The sequence below is a fragment of the Pinus tabuliformis genome, chromosome 5_1 (genome assembly GCF_031772625.1).
Source record: "Pinus tabuliformis cultivar Carrire ecotype Pingquan chromosome 5_1, CPIR1, whole genome shotgun sequence".
NCBI classification, from domain to species: domain Eukaryota; kingdom Viridiplantae; phylum Streptophyta; class Pinopsida; order Pinales; family Pinaceae; genus Pinus; species Pinus tabuliformis.
Window position 1 is genome coordinate 99,434,307 of NC_142305.1, and position 18,456 is coordinate 99,452,762.

The window sequence follows — 18,456 nt, forward strand, 5'->3', positions numbered from 1 at the left end:
TTGAAATTAGGACATACCCATACTTTGGTGCTACTCAAAAACTCAAGCCAAGCACGAGGCACGATTATGATGGGATGCCATAATTTAATAATTGAGGGGATTTTGAACATTGGCTTAAAGGAATTATGTGAAATCTTTCAGTTAGTTTAAAAGTTTAAATGAAAAACTTCATGAATTTCAAATGTTCATGAAGTTCAAATAAAATGAAATTTCAAAGAAATCAAAATTGTTAAGAGAGCTTGAAGGAAATCTCAAAGCAATCAAAATTGTTAAGAGAGCTTGAAGGAAATTTCAAAGAAATCAAAATTGTTAAGAGAGTTTGACTTGTTAATCGGCCTAATGGCCAAAATTTGAAAAGTCAAATTAGTAATAAAAAAATGTGAGCCCACCTAATCTAAAAATAGAGAAGTTAAGCCAACAATTAAAGAATGAAAGAGCTTGATTTAAAATTAAGCACACTTGAAAATTGGAAGCAAACTTCAAAAAAAAAATAGAACGCAAATTTAAAAATATTAATTTAAGGCACTCCTAAATGTTAAATCATTAGTTCAACTCCCCGCCCTAATACAATACAATGTTATTCTTACATATAACCATAACTTAGCTTCACCAACACCAAACTTAAATCAACCTCAAAATAACAAATATGCTATACAAATTGATAATTAAAACTCCAATTTTGAAAATTGAAATTGGTTTTAAATTTCAAAATAAAAATCAACCAATCAAGAAAAATAATAAGTTTAATTAGAAAATAAAACCTGATTTAAAAAATAAAATACAAATGTGGAAAGCACGGCATGACAATCCACCCTGATTTGAAAAAGAAAACAACCCAAAAAAATGGATGAACAAAGAAACTCCGTAGAAAAAGAAAGTTTAAAGAAGAGAAAAAAAGAGACACAATCAATCAATAAAGTAAAACATAAAAGCTCATGCTTAGCTTTGATTATGATTGCGGTTATTTTATGATAATCCGACTCTGTGTGCTTATCAAATTGACGTCTTCTGTTCTTCCGCGACCTTAGTGTGAAGGTTTTCTAAAAGTCTGTGACCTTGATTCGGATCTTCGCAGCACTGCATTGCCTTTTGAGGTATTGATTTTGCCCTAAATTTCGATTTGCCACCTATTTCTGTTAAGATTTCATTCGCAGAAGATTAAAACATTGACCTTTGGAGATTTTCCTGCTGGGTTCGAATTTTTACTATGTAATTTTTGTGGGTTTTTTTGTGTCTCTGATAAGAAGGCGGATTTAGGGGCACAGTGTGCGGTATTTTGTTTTTCCGCATGGTATTGTGCCCTTATTGTAAGCCCTAGTCTATCTTGGCCGTAAATTCTCCATTTCTGAGTGATTTTGGGTTCTGAGAAGCATTTGTTTTGTGATTAGGGATTAGGGTCGTATCTTTTTGATCTTTGAACATATGGGGTTGTGATTAGATGGTCTTCTTTTGTCTTCAGTGTCGTTTCGAAATTGTAATTAGGCTTTAGATCTGGGCCGTTATCGAGGGTTTTTCTTATTGATGTTCTCCTTTCCTTTTTTATTTATTTATTTTTATTTTTGTTTAATTTGGTTGTCCCATGTTTCCGACATCTATCCCTTCCATCTTGTTACCCTGATTTTGATTGTGGGTTGCCATCTTGTTGGTTTATGAATCTATCTTGGACGTATATTTCATTGGTGCACAGCCTATAGTGATTTTAGGATTGATTAGGTCCTTCATTTTTCTTTTTTGGGGTTTTAGTGTTTATGGTTTTCTGAAATGTACATCGTTTGATGGTCTGTTACTTGCATTGTTTTTAACTGCAGAAGGTTGTTTAACCTATGTATTCACATAATTCCATCGTTATGGGTTATTGATGACTAGTTTTACTGTATAATTCATCGATTTCATTTTAATGTCCATTTTGTTTGGCTTTATTTGAGAACTCTTTTATTTGTTGCTACTTTTCACTGGACAAGACATGAGGACAAAATTGCAATGTATTCGAATCTGCGTCTTCAATTGGTTTCAACAAACGACTCAAAGTATTCCTTAGTCTTGGTTCACGCTTGCACTTGTGTTATATTTAACCATAGTTACGATTCGACCCAACTGAACGGTTGGAAATTTGATGTCATTGTAAATATTCTTTAGGATTTATCATTATTTCTATGAAATTCAGCTGGAGTGAAAAATACTGATGGCCTTCATTGAAGGACTGATGGAGCGATCTTTTATAGTGAATATGATTTTGATTGATGTGAGGTTTGTCAGCCATCCTAGGGGTCCATGCTATGCTATGCTCAGTAAAGGGCCTTTCCCTGGCTTGTGTGAAGGTCATTATGAGTTTTGGACTATGCCATTTGGACTTACTCAATTGGGATGCGATTTAGCATAGACGTGTGGGAGTTTACCACAACTAATCCAAGTTAAATTCTCTTGTATTCATACACCTTTACTTAAAATTTTTATGACACAATCATAGAGTTTTGATCTCACTGCTAAATGATCCGTGCAAGCTTCGAAAGCTGCAACAAGCATGTGGGTGCTTAATAAACTTGCAATTACTTATAAACCCTGAGTTTTGCCAAGTCTAAATAAAAAGAGCTTAGAAGATGGTGAAAATTTTAGCAAGCATTATTTTGAAACATGGGAATGCCACTTCCATGGGGCTTGGCTCTAAGTGCATACCAAACAAGGGCGTGATGGTTTTAAATTTAATGGTCGCTCTTCCATATCCATTTATTTTAAAACCATAATGACTCTTCCTGATCTGTCTTTTCCTAATCAACAACGGTCACTGTGAATCACCCTCCACATATTTTCTTCATCAGTGATGGTTACTATGAATAATCCTTGTATCTTTCAATAATCATCTGCGCTGGTCTACCCTGTGGCTTTTTCTTGAACTGCATTTTTTTTATTTTTACTTTCTAGATTGGATTATTCTGCTCCCAAGGTTTTTCAAGTAAGACAATGTCGAACTTTTTTTCAAGGAAAACCTTGCTGGGAAACCCTTGGGAACTTCCCGATATTCTGTGGATGTTACCCAGGGTAAACCTGTTGGTGCTGATTACGGTGCCTAACCTGGCAGAGACATCAAGTGAGGCATGCAGCAGAGTCAGCTAGTCCACCAGGTTAAGTTTGCCCTGAGACTTGTGCTGCATTTATCAAAATTCCAGTTGAATTTGTGATCCAATTGTGGAATTTATTCACATCATGGTTACCATTGTTTTTCTTAATGTTGGTTTTAATATGAATGCATAAAATAAAGGTAAGAGATGAATGTGAGCACAAGTGTTCTCAACTCCACTTATATTATCAACTCGATATTGCATAAATGTGAATATAGTACAAACTGGTGCTATAATTGTGAAACTAAAAATTATTCTTAAAGATAAAGTAATCTTGAAGATGAGATTTAGAGATAAAGCACATCTTAATTTCCTAAAACAACACTCTTCACATCAGAATGCTATAAATACATGATAAAAGCTTAAAACACAGTGGCCCTTGTGCCCAAATCAGATAGTTAATGTCTACTTCACACCAGGTTTTAGTCTGAAGTGATAAGCATTGGGAACTGTAATTTTTATGTTTCTCATATTGTTGATCACTGATATTTTCTATTCTTATCTTGCCTAGCCAGGGAATTCACTTTAGAATCTAGATGCACAATTGCAAATTAATCTGTAGCTCCTCATCCATTGAACAAATCAGGATGGAACTTTATGGCCTGAATGAACAATGTGATGGTGCTTAAATAGCAAAAGTGTTGAATGTAGATGTTGAGGACAATCGTTAGACATTTTTGCACCTCCAAATTTTATCTCGTTGAGGTTTGTAATGCCCTTTGATAGTTGATTCCTGGGTTAATTTTTCAAGGCTTTGGTCTCCTCACAACTGGATCCATCTTCATTATCCTGGGAGGCTGGCCTTCTGAATCTGCTAACTTTTAGAGAAAGTTTGATGGGGTTTCCTTCTTAAGAACAAAAATAATCTATTCAACTGGACTTGAACTCTTCTGTAGTAAACTGAAGGTGATGAGGTATGCAGCTAAACAACACTCTGTCTCTTTGCGCAAAGTGCATTGCATATAGTTTCAATTCTTGTAGCTATAGCCTACACAGGAAGATAATTGTTTCCCTCTCTATGGCTCAACATCTTTTCTCATGGCTATGTCAACTTCTGCACAAGGACCTGATTGCTTGTTCCTTTTTTGACAATTACACAGTACACTAGAGAAATTCCATGAATTTCTGATCTTGAAACTTTTAGACGAACCTCCAAAGCAGGAACTTTGTTGGGAGAGTGCACAAATGCAAGCCCTTGTGGCATCTGAACTTTTCTGAGCTCCAAGGATGGGTTTATGGTTGATTAGTTTTGTTGTTGTATTTGCAATGCTCTTGTATATTGATTGCTTCAAAAAATGTGCTCATAGGACTGAAAGAAAATCAAACTTCAATTCATGTAAATGGCCTTCCACCACCGTTTTGATCAGTTTTGGATGTTCTTGATTTGCCTTATTCTAGCGAAAAGTAAGCCCTTAGCTTGCACTTAATTTGGTCTGCACAGAATATTCTCTGTTTTTTAACCTTTGACGACATTTGTAACATTAATTTCACTCTTGAATCAAATGAATTGTATCCAATGAATTGTTTTGTAACGTTGCAGTTATCATTATCGGGATAATATCGGTGAAGGAAAAAATCAGGAAAAAATTGTAAAATACAAAAATATTCATTTTTTTAATATCTAAAGCATCTACAACATAAAATAAATACATTGACACATAAATATGATAAAAGAACTAATATATAAGATGTGTAATATCATTTCTAGTGCTACATCACACATAACAGTGAATCATGTCCTGAATAGTCAGTCTTGACTCCTGAGTTGGGACTCGGCCTCAAAATATCAACAAAAATTATAATAATGTATCTGATATCATGAGTCATAATGTCATATACAATGAAATGAACCAAATAACTAATACCACTGATTTCCTCTGCCCCTCTTGCGAGAAAATGCAATAGCTTTCCCTGTAGATGTAGATGCCGGTGGAGTTGGCAGTGGACTCTGCTGTGCTCTAGAGGCTGAAGAACTAGAAGCTACAGGAGGTAGACCACGTCCTCTACTAGTAACAGGGGTAGCCTGGGTAGGTTGTGTCAGCTCCTCATCGCGATTATTTCAAGCTATCGCGGAAAAAAAATTAATGTAAAAATCAGGCAATAATATCGCCACACTAAAAAAATCGTGATTTTCGCAACACTGGTTTTGTTTTCTTAAAAATTGTCGGTCTGAATCACTGTTAGTGTTCTAGGACTAAAGAGTGAAGGCTCCAGGTCCCAATGGAAGTTAAACTAATTTTAAATTCACTATTCTTATGTTGGAGATATATTGAGAAATAGTGCTATGGATTTATTTTTATTTTTATGTTTTTTCTTTCCCTTTTTAGCTTTAATTCTTAGTTTTAGTTTTACCTGGATGGTTAACTTGTGAATCCATCTTTAGTTTTGTGGAAGAAATTGTTCAGGAATAAATGTCAATGCATTTTTATTGTCAATGCATTTTTATTTTTATTGTTCATAATGGCAGATAATTTTACTTGTATCTACTTGTTTTTGGTCATGCAGGGTGCAGTGCTTGTGCTCCTTTTTCTTTGAATAGGTTCAAATATGAATGATATGTGGAATGGTCTGTGTGTCAAGTTTTCTGTGTAAAGCCTTAGTAAATGCTTGACTTCTTAACTATGATGTATTGAGTTTTCTGTTAAGGTCCTTCATATAGCCATTCTATTGTCGTGCTTGGCTTACGGTGGACAGAAACATGTTTTGCTCATTTTATTGGTAATCTAGATGATAAATGTTATTCTGTGATGCAAATTAAATGTATACAATAATATGCAGGCAATGTTTTGATATCTATATTGAAATCTTGTGGTTGGTTATTTGTATGCTTGGATAATTGAATAATGCTTTGATGAAAATAATTATGTGTAATTTGTTTCGTACAATTATTTATAGGACTAAGGAGGTCAACCAGAGCTTACTGAGCTTATTGAAGACAAAATAAGTAATATGGCAGAACAAGATGCAAAGGGATCTGAGTTTGAGAGGAAAGCAGACAAGAAGATACAGGGATGGTCGATTTTTGGTTCTAAATATGATGATGCTGCAGAGTTATATGAGAAGGCTGGCAATTCCTACAAGCTTGCAAAATCTTGTAAGTTGCATTTTCGTGCAATATTCAGACTCCTGTGTAGGTTACTGAAAAATTACATGATATCAAATAAGTATCGAGAGCAACTTTGTTTTCTGACTATCTTTGCTACTTAGCAACATGCAATGATGAAGATCTGTATCCTGCTCAGGGAAAATAACCGGAAGCCGAAATGGATGATTGGTTGGAGTCAGTCATCTGTCATTATTAGAGCTGAACAGGGAAATAATCAGAACTTTAAAGAAACTTGTGAACTGTGGTCTATGCATGAAATGTGCACATGCATACATATATATTAATTATATGAAGGTGCCCAAATAGTAAAAAATATTATGAAAATTTAATCATAGAATAAATGTCCTAGACTCAACATGCATGATTTTAACAAGGTCTATTAAACCACAGGTTCAACAGCCTATGACCCAAATGGTTTTCTATTCTGCGTATAGTGAAGAATGCTCCAGCCTCTAATCTACATTGCAATGTAATGTTTCTTTTGTCCATTTTTGAAGTGAGGACATACTAATTTGACCAATGGTGCATACATACATACAGAAAACTAGTTTGCTTATCTCAAACAATGAGTGAAGACGCTCTAGACATACAAAATGTAAGAGCTTTAGCCAGAATCTTATTAGGAGATACTAAGAAGGATAATGGGTTTCCATCCTCTAATATAATCAGATGAAGTATTTTCAAGAATCAGTTGAATAACCCCTTTGTTGCAATAGGCTGTTAAGTTATTCAAAGAAAGAGCCTCATTAGCCATGTAACATAGGTCATCTTCACTATATCCCACAGTCTTGAAAAACAAATGCACAAGGCAATCCATCAATGCCAAGAGACTTACCATTCTTCATGGGGAACAGGGATGCAAAGAGTTCTACCTTGGAAAGTGCATAATGTAATCAGTCTCAATCTGCTAGTGTTCCATGTGAATGTTGATTTCTGGTAGCATCGGATGTGCTCTAAGTCTCAAATTTTGCAGGGAGGCTTGTGCACATGTATTCCAAAGAACCCAAAAAGTGTTTTGGGAAATTCCACTCGAAGACAACTTTATTAAAATAATTAATTATTTTTATGGGACCCTAACTCTAAATTGAGGAAATTATCATTCTTCATGGAGAACAAGGATGCAAATAGTTCTACCTTGGAAAGCGCATAATGTAATCAATCCCAATCTGCTAGTGTTCCATGTGGATGTTGATTTCTGGTAGCATCGGATGTGCTCTAAGTCTCAAATTTTGCAGGGAGTGCTGGGCACATGTATTCCAAAGAACCTAGAAAGTGTTTTGGGAAATTCCACCCGAAGACAATTTTATTAAAATAATTAATTATTTTTATGGGACCCTAAGTTTAAACTGAAAATATTAAAATAATTAATGGGTATTAATCTAACTGCGTGTGTAACTTTTAGAAGAAGACGAGGATCAAGCAGAAATGATCTTAGCCATTGATTAGCTTCTAATCTAGGTCGTTGAATGTAAACAAGAAGATTATTTAAGGAGGCTTGAGGGTCATTTGGAAAACACACAGAGAGTTGATGAGTCAGATTGAATTGCTGAAGCTAGAGGCAACACAGTGATTTGTAGTGATCATGTAGTGAGTGGCATAGGGAGTTTTGGCTGGAGGATCTTCTCTTGAGCCAAGAATACTCAGCAAAGAGGTAGAGAGACACATAGAGGAGGCAACGTAGAGGGAAAAGAGGGTGACGTAGAGCCAGGAAGGGCTCACGCAGGCTCCACGCAGAGCAGCGCAGAGGCCTCTAGTGCAAAAGTCTGATTTTGCCAAGGAGGCTGATGTTTCTGAGCTGGGAGGGTTGGAAAAAGCTTTTGAGGGCAAATCGATTCCCAGTTGAGCTGACGCAGGGCTTTAGAGGCAGATGTAGGGCCCGCGCAGGGGCAACGCAGAAGTCGTCGGGGACTCGTTGGTTCAGTGATCAAATCAACCGGAACTTGCAGTGTAGAATGAGGTAATCTCATTAATTTCTTCTGCCAAGTGATATTCTCTGTAACTAGATTGCTGGGAAGGCATCCAGAAGTTGTATTTAGAAATACTTCAACTTAATAATAAAAACCCTTAGATCTACTACACTGGTTTTCCTACATTGGGTTTTTCTAGGGATGTTTTTCCAAAAAAACTGTCATTTGTGTGTGTCTTTCTCTATTGTTCAGTTTCTTGCTTCGACATATTATTTAAATGGTGTAGGCTGCAGTGTATGTATTTTGATGTTTGCTGTAGGGAACTGCAAATAACTTGTTCATGTAAACCTAACAAGTAGAAGAAATATCATCAGTGCTGCAGTAAGAATTCCTGGGTTTAAGGATTTTTCACATGGTATCAGAGAAGTGCAGGTGAGACAAGAAGAACAGTGCCTGAGAATCTAGCGTTGAGTAGAAGAGGAGAGCGAAATAGCTGCAGGAGGCAACAGTTCAAATCCCCAGAGGGGTTTGCGCAATCCAAGCCAGGAGGGTTGATATTTTTCGAGGAAAGTCTCTCTCTGAGTGAGTCGACAGAGAGGAAGGGCTTCCAAATCGAAATCTTGCTGTGGTAGATGGAGTAGTGCTAAGCCTCAGCGTGAGGAAGAGTTGGTGGGACAAAGTTTGCTGGGCTGAAAGACGTCAAAAGAGAGAGAAGTGCAGTGAGAGAATTTTTCCTTAGTAGACTTCTTGCCAAGAAGTCTGTTTTCTTATTGGCTGAGCAACAACAGTAAGAAATAGAGAGGAGTAGTTCTACATTTTCGTGGCAGAGATGGCAACCAGTGGGCTGAGAGATTAGGACAAGTTGGATGGGGCATCCAACTACGTCATCTGAAAGGCAAGGATGTCATTCCTTCTAGATGAGCATTCTCTCAAGACCTATGTCGACAGCGTGGCGGCTGTGCTTGCAGATCTAGATCCGCTGAAGAAGTATCGAACAAAAATGGCGAAGGACAAGAGGATGATTCTTGATGGCGTAAAGGATCACGTGGTCTGTCACATCATTATCAAAGGGACTGCTAAGGAGATGTGGGATGCGTTGTCTACGCTGTATCGGGGATCTTCCGAGGAAAGGAAGATGTACTTAGAGCAGAAACTAAGATCTGCATAGATGCAGAAGGGGGAGCGCATAGATCCATTCCTCACGAAGTTTCAAGAGACCTGTGATGAGTTAGCAGCTATGGGGTCTACACCTCAAGGGTCCGAGTTGGTTAGACTGACCCTCAATTCTGTCTCAGATGAGTGGCAAGTCTTTGTCTAGACTCCAGAGTATCTTGGGTAGGGCGACTTTGTCGAATTAGTATGAGATGTGGGCAACTCTCAAGCAAGAGGAGCTAAGAGCAAGACGCCAGAAGAGAGAGGAGAAGCATAGTGAGGAAATGTTTCCTCAGTAGACTTCCCGCCAAGAAGTCCGTTTTCTTGTTGGCTGATCAGCAACAGTAAGAAATAGAGGAGCATTTTTGTTGGGTTGTGTTATATTCTTTCCACGACTAGCCTACCTAGTTAACCGGGGGTTAGATGGGGGGTTGAGCCCCTCCTTTATTGTGCCGCGGGGCGTCACAGGGGGGGCGGCAGCGCCCCAAGGAATTTTTTTGGACCCTATATTAGGTGGGCGGACCTACCTATGGTTTTGTGCATGGTTTTCGCACATGGTTTTGGGCGCGATGGTTTTCGGTCCATGGTATTGGATGCTTCGGCATGTATATATATGTATTGTAACATTGAAAGGAACATAATGAAAAATAAAACTGGTAGTCTCGGTTTTGGGATCCAGGGGAAAATATCTCTGTATATTTGTTTTATGTGTTATGCTCTCGCTATTGTTTATTTTCTATGTTTTAGAATTCGTATGTAGGTAATTTCTGTACGGGGTTAAAACCTACATTTGGTGTTAGAGCTGTTTTGGCTTCAAGGGGACATCTTTGTTGCTGAGGGGTTTTGCTCGGGCCTGTGGTAGACCCTGTTAAGTGGGAGATCTGCAGGATCGATTCTGTTGGTGAAAGAATATGGCGAGCAATGGAAAGATAGAGTTCGAGAAATTTAATGGTCAGAGTTTTGAGTTATGGAAACTCAAGATGGAGGATTTGTTGGGAGATAAAGATCAGTGGATCGCAGTAGATCCGGGTACTAAACCAATGGGGGTGTCTGATGAAGAATGGAAGTTGGATCGGAAGGCAAAGAGCACAATACGATTATGTGCCTCAGATTCAGTATTGTTGAATGTATCAGGGGAAGCTATGGCTAAGGCTTTGTGGGACAAGTTAGGGACTTTGTATCAATCTAAGTCTCTGGTGAATAAACTGTTCCTATAGAAAAAAGTTGTATAACCCAAGGATGAAAGATGGAGACTCGGTGACAGAGCATCTAAACGCATTTAATACTATGGTAAGTCAGTTATTATCTGTTGATATTAAAATTTGAGATGGAGATAAGTGCATTAGTTTGTTGTGTTCTCTACCAGATTCGTGGGATATTCTAGTTATTGCAATAGGTAGCAATGCAACTGCCTTGCAGTTTGATGAAGTAGTCTCATCCTTATTGATGGAGGAGATGAGATGGAAAAATATGGATAGCTAGAATGGTGATGCCTTCTCTGTACGAGGAAGGTCCCAGAACAGAAACAAAAATAAGTCATCGAGTGGGAGATCTAAATCTCCAGGAAAACCTGTAAAGGAGTGCTGGAAATGCGGAAAGGAAGGGCACTACAAAAGGGGAAATGCAAAAAGGAAGGGCACTACAAAAGGGACTGTAAATCTAAAGCTCATGACAAAGGAAAGGGATGATGCTCCTTCTGCAGAGGCGAAAACCACCTCAGATGAAGGTGGGGATGTGTATTTGGCTTCTTCAAGTACACATGTAGATCACGAGGCATGGTTGATTGACTCAGGTGCATCCTTTCACTTCACTCCCCATAGAGAGTGGTCCTGTGAGTATGAGAAATATGATGGTGGTGATGTCTTCTTGGGGGATGACAGGAAGACTAAAATCATTGGTCGCGGAAAAGTTAAGTTGAATTTGCAAGGTGGAATGATTAGAACACTTCCGTGTGTTCTACATATTCCTACATTGGCCAAAAATCTGATTTCTGTAAGCAAGCTGGATGATGTAGGTATAAAAACAGTGTTCAAGAAGGATATCTGTAAGATGGTTCGGGGAGCATTGGTATTGATGCGGGGAGTTTGGATTGGAACTCTGTACAAGCTGCAAGGTAGCACTGTTGTTGATGGGTGCAACAATTTTGTGGTTCTTGAAAGTGGAGCAGAAAATCTAGTGGTCTCCGGAGAAAAGACCATGCTATGGCATCAAAGGCTTGGACATATTGGAGAGAAGGGCATTCGAATACTTTATGGTAAAGGTATGGTAGAAGGTATGACTAATAGGTCTCTGGATTTTGGTTTCTGTGAAAATTGTGTATATGGGAAGCAGAATCGGGTGAGTTTCCCCTCTGGTGGTAAGAGGACGAAACCGATATTAGAGTTTGTGCACAATGATGTGTTTGGACCTGTGAAGGTTCCATCACTGGGTAAGTCTGTGTACTATGTATCATTTATAGATAAATTCTCAAGGAATACATGGATATATTTCCTCAAGAAGAAATTTGAAGTCTTTAACAGGTTTAAAGAATTTAAGGCTCTGGTGGAAAACTAGATAGAGAAGAAGATAAAAGTGCTGAGGACAGATAAGGGTGGAGAGTTTTGCAAGAAGGAATTTGAAGAATTCTGTAAGAAGTGTGGTATAGCATGACATAAGACTACTCCATACACACCTGAGCAAAATGGAGTTGCAAAAAGAATGAACAAGACGTCGATGGAAAGGGAAAGAAGCATGTTCAATGGTGCCGGGTTAGGACGAGAATTCTGGGGAGAGGTAGTGGAGACAACATGTTACCTGGTCAATAGATCACCTTCATCAGCGTTGGAGGATAAGACTCCACAAGAGGTGTGGACTGGTAAGAAACCCTCTCTTTCACATCTAACGGTATTTGGATGTGATGCATATGTACATGTTCCAAAGGAAAAAAGAACAAAGTTGGATAGTAAATCTGAAAAGTGCATCTTTATTGGGTATAAGGATGGTTTAAAGGGTTATAAGCGCTTTGGAACCCAGTGACAAGGAACATTGTGTATAGTCGAGATGTGGTGTTCAGAGAGGTGAAAGATGTTATTAAACTTGAAGTCCAACCAAAGGAACCTGAGAAGATAGAGTTTGAGCTTAAGGAGGAAGAATCAGAGTCTACAGCAGAAGAGGAATCAAAAGATGAAGAGCCACAAACTTCGGTTGTGAGAAGATTAGTTCGAGAAAGAAGGCAACCAGAAAGGTATAATCCATCTGCTTTCTGTTTAAATTTTGCTTTATCTATTATTGATGATGATCCCACAATTGTGAAGGAAGCAGTAGATTCAGAGGATGGCGAACTTTGGAAAGAGGCCATGGTTGATGAAGTGGCATCTTTGCACAAAAATGAGGCTTGGGATCTGGTGGAGTTGCTGGCTGGAAGGAAATCCATTGGTAGCAAATGGGTGTTCAAGAAGAAGACAAATGCAGAAGGAAAGGTGGAGAAATACAAAGCTCGGTTGGTAGCAAAAGGTTATTCCTAGGTGTCAGGAATTGATTTTGGTGATATTTTCTCTTTTGTTGCCAAGGTAGTTTCTATTAGATTACTTTTATATGTTGCTGCTGCTTTTGATTTTGAGGTGGAACAGATGGATGCGAAGACAACATTTCTCACGGGGATTTGGAAGAAGGGATCTACATGAAGCAACGTAAAGGCTTTGCGGTGAAGGGTAAGAAAGAACTGGTATGCAAGTTAAAGAAGTCTTTGTATGGTTAAAACAGTTACCAAGGGTGTGGTATCAGAAATTTGATACATTTATACGGAGACTTGACTTCACCAGAAGCAAAGCAGATCACTGTGTGTATTTTAAATTAATTGGTGACTATGTTATTTATCTGGTCTTGTATGTGGATGATATGCTGCTGGTTGGAAATGACAAAGAAATTATCTAGATTTAAAGACCCAATTGTCCTCCAAATTTGACATGAAAGATCTTGGTGCTGCAAACTATAGTTTGGGGATGGAAATTAAAAGAGATCGGGCAAAGAGGAAGCTCTAGTTAAACCAGAGGAAGTATGTGAGACAATACTGTAGAGGTTTAATATGTAGGATAGTAAATCGGTGAAGGTTCCTATTCTTGTAGGTGTAAAGTTATCTGCTGAACAGTGTCCCAAGACACAAGAAGAGGAAGAGGACATGTCCCGTGTTCCATATGCAAGTGCAGTGGGTAGCTTGATGTATGCGATGGTCTGTACTAGACCAGACATTGCATATGCAGTGGGAGTATTGAGCAGGTTTATGTCAAAACCAGGGAAGGAGCATTGGACAACAATGAAGCGGGTCTTCAGGTATTTGCGTGGCACTAGTGATTATGGTTTGTGCTACCAAGGAAGACCAGGATTGGACAAAGTTTTTGATATTCATGGCTTTGTTGATGCACACTGGGTTAGAGATCTGGATCAGAGAAGATCTACAAATGGGTATGTGTTTAACGTATTTGGAGGTACAGTCAGTTGGATGAGTAAGAAACAATCTGTAGTGGCATTATCAACTACAGAGGCAAAATACATGGCAACCACTCATGCAAACATGGAAGTAGTTTGGTTGCAGAGATTCTGTTCAAGTATTGGGTTAGTACAGGGAGTTATAAGAATAGATTGTGATAGCCAAAGTGCAATTTTCTTAGCAAAGAACCCTGCTTACCATTCAAAGACAAAGCACATTGATGTTCAGTATCACTTTGTGAGGGATATGATAGAAGACAAAAAGGTGTTGCTGGTAAAGGTGGACACTTTGAAGAATACTGCAGATGCATTGACAAAATCTATGAGCTCTGAGAAGTTCTCTTGGTGTAGAGAAACAATGGGTGTTGCAGGGTTGGATAAATGACTAAGCTCTCTTGTGGCCCCTTGTGGAAAGAAGACAACAAGTGGGAGAATGTTGGGTTGTGTTATATTCTTTCCATGACTAGCCTACCTAGTTACCCGGGGGGTTAGAGGGGGGGGGGGGGGGGCGACAACCCCCCTTGTACAGGGGATTTGAGGGGGGCGGACGGTCAGGGATTTTTTTTTTGGACCCTATATTAGGTGGGCAGACCTACCTATGGTTTTGTGCATGGTTTTCGCACATGGATTTGGGTGCGATGATTTTCGGTCCATGGTATTGGATGCTTCGACATGTATATATACGTATTGTAACATTGAAAGGAACATAATGAAAAATCAAGCTGGTAGTTTCGGTTTTGGGATCCAGGGGAAAATCTCTGCGTATATTGTTTTATGTGTTATGCTCTCGCTATTGTTTATTTTCTGTGTTTTAGAATTCGTATGCAGATAATTTCTGTACGGGGTTAAAACCTACAAGACCTACATTTTCGTGGCAGAGATGGCAACCAGTGGGCTGAGAGATCAGGATAAGTTGGATGGGGTATCCAACTACGTCATCTGGAAGGCAAGGATGTCATTCCTTCTAGATGAGCATTCTCAAGACCTATGTCGACAGCGTGGTGACTGCCTGCAGATCTAGATCCGTTGAAGAAGTATCGAACAAAAATGGCGAAGGCCAAGAGGATGATCCTTGATAGCGTAAAGGATCACGTGGTCTGTCACATCATTATTAGAGGGACTGCTAAGGAGATGTGGGATGCGTTGTCTACACTGTATCAGGGATCTTCCGAGCAATGGAAGATGTACTTAGAGCAAAAACTGAGATTTGCACAGATGCAGAAGGGGGAGCACATAGATCCGTTCCTCACGAAGCTTCAGGAGACCTGTGATGAGTTAGCAGCTGTGGGGTCTACACCTCAAGGGTCCGAGTTGGTTAGACTGACCCTCAATTCTGTCTCAGATGAGTGGCAAGTCTTTGTCCAGAGATTCCTAGGTAGGGCGACTTTGCCAAATTGGGATGAGATGTGGGCAGCTCTCAAGAGGAGCTGAGGAGAGACTTGGCCAAGTGTAAGCTTGACGAAAGAAACAACAGTGGGTTGAAGCCCAAGGAGGGGGATGAGAATGAAACCCTTGCATCGAAGGGGCAGCAGGCGCAATGGAGGCGGAAGAAGGACGTCTCGAAGATCAAATGTTTCAGGTGTGGTGAAATGGGTCACTACGCAACACTATGTCCTCTCGGGAAGAAGGACAAAGATGAGAAGCATGATCTGAAGGCTGCACCCGCGAAGATTGAGGACGAGTTTGCCAGGATAGCCGAGATACCTCCAGGAGGGAGGTGGCTGATTTGGAGCTGTAGTTCGAAAGAGTTACAAATGGGCATGATCCTTTAGGGGCCCACCTCTCCGATCAATTCCTTGCTACGAGTGCCAGATTAGTAGTAGCAGGATGGACCAAGTGTCAGAGGGTGCAGAGGAGTGTTGGAGCGACAGATGTAGTGGCTAGAACGCCAAGTCTGAGCAGCATAGTGCAGAGTTGTAGCAGTGTAGGGAGGTACAGTGCAGTGACAACAACAGTGCAGTGGCTTCAGAAGGGTAGCGTGGGACTAGCAACGTTAGATCTTCAACATCGAGATGCATCTATGCTGAACACCTGTTTAGTAATTTGGGATGTTTTTCCGTTGTTGATGCAGTAGCAACACTAGTTTACAGTGCAGGAGCTGTTGGCAGTGGTAGTGCCAGCAACAACATAGATGTAGAAATTCAGAGGCAGCTATAGTACGGATGCAATGTTGACAGTGCCAGTGTCAGCAGCGGTACAGTTACAACAGCAACGCAGTAGTTGGTGGATAACATGTTAGACATCAGCAACGCAGAGGACAATGTTATGAAGTCAGGGTGAAGCTTCCTCGATAAGAGGGAGTGTTGATTTTCGGTAGCATCAGATGTGATCTAAGTCTCAAATTTTGCAGGGAGGCTTGGGTACATGTATTCCAAAGAACCCAGAAAGCGTTTTGGGAAATTCCACTCAGAGACAGTTTTATTAAAATAATTAATTATTTTTAATGGGACCATAACTCTAAACTTAGGAAATTAAAATAATTAATGGGTATTAATCTAATTGTGTGTGTAACTTCTAGAAGAAGACAAGGATAAAGCAAAAATGATCTTAGCCATTGATTAGCTTCTAATCTAGGCCGTTGAATGTCAACGAGAAGATTATTTAAGGAGGCTTAAGGGTCATTTGGAAAACACACAAAGAGCTGATGAGTTAGATCGAATTGCTGAAGCTAAAAGTAGTGCAGTGATTTGTAGTGATCACGCAATGAGGGGTAGAGGGAGTTTTGGCTGGAGGATTTTCTCCGGTGCCAAGAATACTCAGCAGAGAGGCAGAGAGACACATAGAGGAGGCAGCGCAGAGGACAGAGAGGGTGACGTAGAGCCAGGAAGGCCTCACGCATGCCCCACGCAGAGGCCTCCAGCGCAGAAGTCCGAGTTTGGTAAGGAGGCTAATGTTTCTGAGCGGGAGGGCTGGAAAAAGCTTCCGAGGGCATATGGATTCCCAGTTGAGCTTACGCAGGGCTTTAGAGGCTGACGCAGGGCCCACGTAGGGGCAACGCAAAAGTAGCCGGGGACTTGTTGGTTCATCTACCGGATCAGCTGGGACTTGCAGTGTAGAGTGAGGTAATCTCACTAATTTCTTTTGCCAAGTGATATTCTCTGTAACTGGATTGCCGGGAAGGCATCCAAAAGTTGTATTCAGAAATTCTTCAGCTTAATAATAAAAACCCTCAGATCTGCTGCACTGGTTTTTCCGCATTGAGTTTTTCGGGGACATTTGTCCAAAAATAATTGTGTCATTTGTGTGTATCTTTCTCTATTGTTTAGTTTCTTGTGTCGGCATATTATTTAAATGGTTTAGGCTGCAGTGTATGTATTTCGATGTTTGCCGTAAGAAACTGTAAATATCTTGTTCATGTAAATCGAACAAGTAGAAGAAATGTCATCAATGTTGCAATAGGAATTCCCGGGTTTAAGGAATTTTCATAGTGGATGCCTCCTCCACGGGGGGGGGTGGGGGTGGGTGTGCTCCCTAAATTTCCCAGACTTTTGGGGTGTAATGTCATCTGTAAAGGGGAAACACATTATTTGATGTTATTAGGGTGACATTGGATATTTTGGGGAAATTGGAGGAAAACTTGTGGTAAGAGCCAAAGTTGGGGCAAAATGAAGGGAAACTTGTTAGCCCCTCAAATTAAAACTAGGAGGAAAGACCCCAAAGGGAATTTGTAAAAAGCAGAGCGGAGAATCATTTTACTGTGGACTATTGATCTTTCTTATTTCTGAGTTGCAACACTTGAGGGTTTTAAGATCCCTTTTCTCTAGTTGGTTTTGGTGGTGAAAGGTTCCACCCTAGCCAATCCCTCTCTCTTCTTACTTAGCGTAATTTCTGAGGTGTCATCTATTTATCTGTGGCAACAAGGGTTCTGTCGCACAATCTGTGGCAAGGGTTTTTGGGACTAAATCTTTAGCAACAAGGCTTTGTAAGCAATTACGGGAAGCAAATAATCATTTAACCATTATTCGAAGCAATGACCATCTTCAAGTACCTATCTATTCTAGCGCATTAGTTTCTGAGACTAATCTGCAGGAATACATCACCTCTTTTGGCAAAGCTAGGATTGGTAGCTTCAGTCCCGAGGCAACAAAGTTTGGGCTAGATTTGAGGCAACAAATCTGTGTCGAGGGACAACAAGTGAAGTTTGGGTAGAGAAATTGCCTTTGAAACCCTACCTGAGGCAGTGCCCACCTTCAGGGAGTTTTTCCTGTGGTAGCACAATTGTTTATAAGGTTAAACCCTTGGCAGCGAAGTTTCTTGAGGTAAGAAAAAGGCTTGAATAAACTTTGTTGTGGTAGCGACTACTTGTGAAGGGTCTTAATGGCAGCGGCTCACACCTAGTCAAAACGAACTTCTATTGAGGGCAATGGGTTTGTGTAGGTAACAATTTTGGCATTGAAGGTCTGTTTGGGACAAGTTGGTTCAAGGTTTGCTGGAGCAACGACTCACCTTTATAACATTCTCTAAGGTAATATGTGGCATAATCTATAGCAAATGAAGTCTGGCTGATTGGATTGTGGTAGCAAAGAGGCAGCAAATCCAGCTGATCACTAAGGATGGTTGTGATCCAAAATGGATTCAGTTTTGCCTCCGTATCAAAGTCTTCAAATGCAAGTGAAAGTGGTATCAAAGCAGTGAAGCACAGTCGTTGGATCAGTCAGATCAACGAACAAGAGTGAGGGAGATAGACAGCTAGGATTAAGTCGTGCAAAAT

The 18,456-nt window shown here is 39.8% G+C and overlaps 1 protein-coding gene across 1 annotated transcript in view; it reads left to right on the forward strand.

Annotated features, from left to right (window-relative positions):
- Window positions 1–937: 937 nt before the first annotated feature.
- The window catches only part of LOC149163625 (alpha-soluble NSF attachment protein 2-like), a 65,101-nt gene continuing 47,582 nt past the window's right edge, over window positions 938–18,456 (forward strand). Inside the window, exons 1-2 of the mRNA XM_089429213.1 lie at window positions 938–1,094; window positions 6,012–6,210. Of these exons, the coding sequence (XP_089285339.1) occupies window positions 6,066–6,210 (145 nt within the window). The 5' untranslated portion in view covers window positions 938–1,094; window positions 6,012–6,065. The remainder of the gene's footprint in view (window positions 1,095–6,011; window positions 6,211–18,456) is intronic.